The 6000-nt window shown below is 48.0% G+C and overlaps 1 protein-coding gene across 12 annotated transcripts in view; it reads left to right on the top strand.

Annotated features, from left to right (window-relative positions):
• Positions 1–2127: 2127 nt before the first annotated feature.
• Positions 2128–6000, top strand: part of CHCHD6 (coiled-coil-helix-coiled-coil-helix domain containing 6) — a 120724-nt gene continuing 116851 nt past the window's right edge. For all 12 annotated transcript variants that reach the window (XR_014696530.1, XM_084531148.1, XM_084531155.1 and 9 more), the window contains exons 1-3: positions 2128–2288; positions 3529–3652; positions 4779–4848. Coding sequence is in view for 11 of the 12 variants with exons in the window: in XM_084531148.1 (XP_084387274.1) it covers positions 2199–2288; positions 3529–3652; positions 4779–4848 (284 nt within the window). In the remaining variant the exon portion in view is untranslated. The remainder of the gene's footprint in view (positions 2289–3528; positions 3653–4778; positions 4849–6000) is intronic.

Below are 6000 nucleotides of genomic sequence, written 5' to 3'. Positions count from 1 at the left end.
GTGGTCCAATGTTCTTTTTCAAGTGATCCCTGTTATGGAGAAAAAATATTTCAGATTAAATAAAAATAAACCCTGAACAAGTTTGGCAGATAATAATGGAGTTACATGATGTCTTTTTGTCAGAGACAGACTTTTCCTTTTTGGAAGCCTATTCCTAGGGCAGCGCAGAGAGTGGTTTCCAGGTCTGCCATAGAGTGAATTTCTCAATAACTGGGTCTTGTTCCCAGCTGTGCCTAGCATCAGGGGTCTCTGCTGTAGGACAGTCTTCCCCTGTTGCTTGGGAAAAGGCTCATGTGGGAGTAGGCACTGACTGGTGCCCAGTTCCTATTCTGGGCTTTGGGATGACTGTTCGTGGGCTTTTCAGTACAAGAAGCGGGTGCCATCAAATGAAATGAGCAGGTGGCAGGTTAGAAATAGAGGCTTGTGAGGAGGGTTTTGGGAGGAATCATTATGCACTTGCCTCACTTTTACTTCTTCCTTGGTGCTAGCTGTTGGCCTTTTCCAGACGTGGTTTGGCTTTACCCAGAGTTTTGCTCTTTAGCTGGGTGTGTGCAGTGTTTCTGTACTGCTGTGCAAATAGCTACTGCTGCTTTGCTATTCTGTAGTCTTAAGACCTCAAGCAATAGGAAAGGCTTCCAAAGCACAAGGCATTACACAAATAACAGAATATTCCCCACTCCTGGGAGCATGCTACAGAACACAGATAGTGGTATCTTGCAGAGCAGCATCCTAGATAGTCCCTTAGGGCTGGCCAGGGTCCTGTTGATGAGACAGCTGCGGCTCTACAGCAAAGGGCAAGTATTAAACAGTTAAAAATGTTCTGATGCAGAACTAAGACTTTATTAACTATTATCTATGTAGTCACATATGCACAAAATTGAATAGGTCATCATGTAGCCTGTATTTCTAGGAATCCAGAAAGTTTATTTGGAAAAGATCCTCCAAAGCTGCTGTCTCTAGGTCCAGCTACTTCTGTTATATCTTTTTTTTTTTTTTTTTTTTTTTTGCTTTAGCTTTCTCCCTTGGAGCCAGGGCCCATGTCTGTGTGATCTGGAGCAGTGCATGAGGCCGGGCAAGGTGTTCCTGGGGTGGCAGAGGGGAACGTCCCCTGTGTTTGGGCTGCTCTGCCTCAGGAAGATGTGTGGTGGAGGGGCAGGGGAGGGATGTGGGGCCACTCTTCTGCTTCATCCAATTTCCTGCAACTTGGAGGAGGGCCTTGGGGCTCAGAGATGCGCATCATGCCTTCATACTTCATTTTCTGTGTGGTACGGTGTGTTGGATTTTTTTCTTTCTGTAACTTTGACCCAGTAAAGAGCCCCCCCCACACGTGTTTAGGAAGCCTGAGGGAGCAGTTTGGTCCTGCTCCCACGTGCCTGGTGACAGGATGAGGGGGAATGGGCTAAAGTTGTGCTGGGGAGGCTTAGGTTGGCTATGAGGAAGAACTTGACTGAAAGGGGTGTGAGGCATTGGGATGGGCTGCCCGGGGAAGTGGTGGAGTCACCATCCCTGGAGGTCTTTAAAAGACGTTTAGATGTAGAGCTCAGTGATATGGGTTAGCGGAGGACTGGTTAGTGTTAGGTCAGAGATTGGACTCGATGATCTTGAGGTCTCTTCCAACCTAGAAATTCTGTGGTTCTGGGATTCTGCTCTGAAGGGAGGGAAGGAGGAGGCCTGGGCCTGGGGCTGAATCCACATCCCAGCCATTCTGGTGCAGGTGTGTGCTGCAGAAAGTGGTCACAAAGGGATGTGGGGGTGCCCTGATGAAAACTTTATTTGATTTTTCATCTTTAGGGGTTGCTCTGTGGTGTTACGAGCCTTGAGGGCTGCTTACGGCGCAGCCAGGTTGTTGTGGGTGAGCGACACCGCTCTCCTCAGCACCACAACCCAGCGCACACCCCACTGCCGTTCGGTCTAACACCCCGCTACCACCCCCTGGCTACGCCGAGCAGAAACGCGTGAAAAACGGCGCTTAACAGTGCACATCGCGCCGGGAAGGATGAGGGGAAAACACCCCCGGCGCGCCTGCTGGCCGCCAAACTACAACCCCCAGCCTGCACCGCGCCGCGCCGCCAGCACCGCGCCGCGCCATTGGCTACCCGGAAGCCACCCACCAATGGCAGGCGGGCGTGTTGGCAGGCGGCGGAGAGGGAGCGTTGCCGCTGGGCTCGGAGCGGCGTCCCCGGCGGCCGCCCCTTGGCATGGGGGGCAGCGGCAGCCGGGCGGGCGGCAGGAGCGTCTCCTTCGGCCGGGACGAGCGCGACCGGGTCCGGGTGCTGCAGGGCGTCAGGGTGAGGGGGCACGCAGGGGACGGGGGCTGAGGAGTCACCGGAGGGGAGGGGAGGAGGGGAGCAGCCCCCGGGGGCTGCCCGGTGCCCCCTGCTCAGCACCCGCAGGGCTGAGGGGAGCTGGAGCTGGAGCTGGTCCCGCGCTGAGGGCGGCCTCCAGCTGGGCAGGGGGCCCTGCAGGAACCGAGCCGGGCTGTGTACAGGCCTGTGCTGATCGAGAGAAGCAAAATGCGAGTTCCTATCAACCTTTTTTTCGCTGTTCCTTTGGGTGTTTCGCAGGGTGGGAGGCCACAAGCCCATAGGTGCTGTGGGCTCGCTGCCCGGCCGGCTGCTGTCGGTGTTGGCTTCCACAGGACGCTGATACAGGCTTCTGGCTGTCAACCACCACCAATTTCCATTAAATTCACGTGGAACTGAATTATCTTTGAGATCCCTACTGTCTAGTACTGCGTGTTACTTAATAAGACTGCCTTTCCTTAGAGAACAAGGTTAAATGCCCAAAACCAGTAGATGCTGTCCCCAGCCTTCAGCTGTATTGGAACTGATGCTGGGAGTTCTCCCATTATCGTCCCCAGCTGTGGGATGCCTTGGCGTTGCTTGGTCATTGCCCTGCTGCCCTGTCATTTCTCTTGTGGTAGGCGTTACGTGTCTGGGGTTATTTCTCACCAAATCCTATGGCAAAGGTACTGTGCGCACACGTGTGGTTGTAAATAGTGAGAGTGTAAAGCAGGAGGGCAGAACGCCCAAGAATTTGGTACGTTAATGTGGAGAAAACAAGGCTCCGAGGTGGCCTCTTTGCTCTCTGCAGCTTCTTGAGGAGGGGAAGCAGAGGGAGAGGTGCTGGTCTCTGCTCCCTGGGAACTGAAGGCAGGTTTTCAGGGGAATGGCGCACAGCTGTGTCAGGGAAGGTTCAGACTGGGGAGAAAGAACAACTTCTTCACCAGGAGGGTGGTCAGGAACTGGAACAGGCTTCCTAGAGAGGTGACCGATTCCCAAGGCTTGTCAGTGTCAAGAGGTGTTTGGATAATGCCCTTATTAATATGCTTTACCTTTTCGGTTAGCCCTGACGTGGACAGGCAATTGGAGTAGATGGGCTTTGAAGGCACTCTCTGTTCTATATTCGATTCTGTGTTCAATTCTATTCTTGCAGTAACATGAAAACTAACAAGTTGGGTACTTCTATACTGAAATATATGTGCGCTAAGTGCTAAATTGATTCCTTTCTCCTGTATGCATGTTTCAGCTCTCTGAAGATGTAGTAAACCGAATGAAAGAAACTCCACAAAGTAAAAGGGACAGCCAGAGATCATCCAATGGCACAGCTCCGTTTTCACCAGCTGCAGAAGGGAAACCCAAATCCCCTACAGGTACTGTCAGTCCCTGTCAGGTCTACTCTTTTGACACACCTCTCAATAGCACTGCTGTTGGATGTTACGTAGCATGTGTGTATCTTTTCAAGGCTGCCCTGTTACGAGAGGAGCTCTTTGATTAGCCTTTAACACGTTTATGTATGTAGGTATCAGCATCATTGAACATCTTGGACATTGCAGTCCTGTGACATTTTACATGTTTCTGAAGGTGGCTGTATCGTCTGGCTGTCGGAGCAGTTGAAATGCTGTCCTTCTGTTGTGGTGTGACCTTAATGAGACAGCTTGTTTTTCTGGTCCTTTCCTTCTCTGGCTTCAGAATGCCACCCCTCTTAGATGCATTAATGAACTTGTATCACTTTGTAAACGTTTCAAAGAATGATTTAAATAAGCATGCAGAAAGCGGGGCAGAATATTTTTTTATCTTTAAACTTGATTTATTGTCTCCTTTCCATGCCCAGGGAGTATGTTGTGGATGGGTGGGAAAATACTGCTTGTTCTTTGGAGATAAGTTCATGCTGTGGGGGCAGGATGGACTGACTAAGCACAGCTTACGTGACAGTCTAAGTGGATGGTGAGGACGTGATTTCTGAGCTTGTCTTTCTTTACAAGTCACAAATTGATTTGATTTCTGTTAGTTTTCAAATGTACTTTGTCGATAAACATTATTTGGATGTATTTAAGGCATCCAAAGTAACGTGAAGGTAATGAGCCAGGCCTTCGCTGTTAGAGATTTGTTACTTGTGGGATCTTGCTAATTATAAGGAAAGCAGGAGCTTGAGGGGAAGACTTAGTGGAGCTGGAAGAAGCAAATAGAAAGTAGGACTAAAACTATGCTTATGTTTCAGTATAAAACAGGGCGTGAGGAAGGGAGGTTAACGTTTTTACCTAGATACTTCTTATACTACTTAGTATGCCTTGTGAAAGGCAGTGTTGTCAGGATCTTTCTTTTCTGAATTCTAACTCTACCAGATTTACGTTTTCTTGAGACTTTTTTTAGGTGTATTGTTTTTTCTTGTGATGGGATAACACTCACATATGAAGTGTTCTCTTATCAAATAATTTATGATGTGATGATGGACTGTTTTCTCTTACAGTTGTCACAGGCTTCTGTCCTTCTTTCTAGGAATCCAGCCACCCACGGCAAGTAACTCTGGTCAGAAGGCTTCGGTTGCGGAGCAGGAATTGTACAGGAGGTGAGGTGAAGTTTGTGAAAAAGACACAGTTCAGCTCCTTTTTGACTGTATATATGATTTATTTCACTCTGAGTGCCGTGACTGTAAATGTTAGTGCCTGAGAATCCTCTTTGAAGCCGTGCTCCTGTACCTTAGCCAAAAGGAGCAACTGGGGGAGCTGTGAGCAGGTGGAGTGGTGTTTGGAGAAACAGATAGGGAGGACCAATGTAAAGAGTTGGTAACTGTAGAAAATGTGTATTATGTGCATTGCAGGACCAGTTAAGCCTAAATTTGAGTACAGTTGCCTTTTCTCAGACAAATGAAGGAAACTAAGTGCTTGATACTAAGGGATTCTTAAATCTCAGATGTGGTCATGGTTTTGATTCAGTTTACACCTAACGTTATCAGATCCATTTTATGTATCTGACTCCTTGTCATAGACTAGACTTACTGCCAGTCAGCCAGTACTAGAGTGCTGTGAATTTTTCATTCAAGGGTATTTAAATTTATTATATTTATCTTTAAAGATATTTATAAGAGCGAGGAGAAATGTACAAGAAGAATGTCCTCTATCCATGTCCTCTAACCACAGGAGTCTACTCCTAGTTCTAGGTACGCCGGGCCGTGTGAGAACTTCAGTGTCTGTGTAACTCAGTGGCTTTCTGCTACAAAACTGCTGGCCTGCTCTGTTTTCTTTTCCTAAAGATGCTGTAAAAATTGGGCTTTTCCTGAAGAGCAGGCCAGCAGTTTTGTAGCAGAAAGCCACTGAGTTACAAAGACGCTGAAGGTGCTTGCTTGTAGAATTCGCCAGGCTCGAATTAGACTGAATTTCCTTCATGGCAGTCTCTGAGATGCAGGTGCCTAGGTGATAGACATGACAGGATGCACTCTCGGCACTGTCACTGTATTTGTTCTAAGATTTTTTTTCCCCTTGTAGAATAGAAAAAGTCCTGTCAGACTGACACCTTTTATTGTAGTACGTTTCTTGATTTTTTCTGAAGCAGTACCTATTTATCTAGCTAACTACTTTCTATTATCACTGTTTTCAGGTGATAATTAAGTGCTTAATAGAGCTAAATATAACTGAAATATAAGCTTGTAAGGTGCTCAGTCTACCGTTGTTGTCTGTGCTGTGTGACAGTGAAGTCTGCAGGTCGTGTTTACAGTTTGTTG

This window comes from Aythya ferina (genome assembly GCF_964211825.1).
Source record: "Aythya ferina genome assembly, chromosome: 10".
NCBI lineage: Eukaryota > Metazoa > Chordata > Aves > Anseriformes > Anatidae > Aythya > Aythya ferina.
This window is presented reverse-complemented; position numbering and strand designations above follow the sequence as displayed.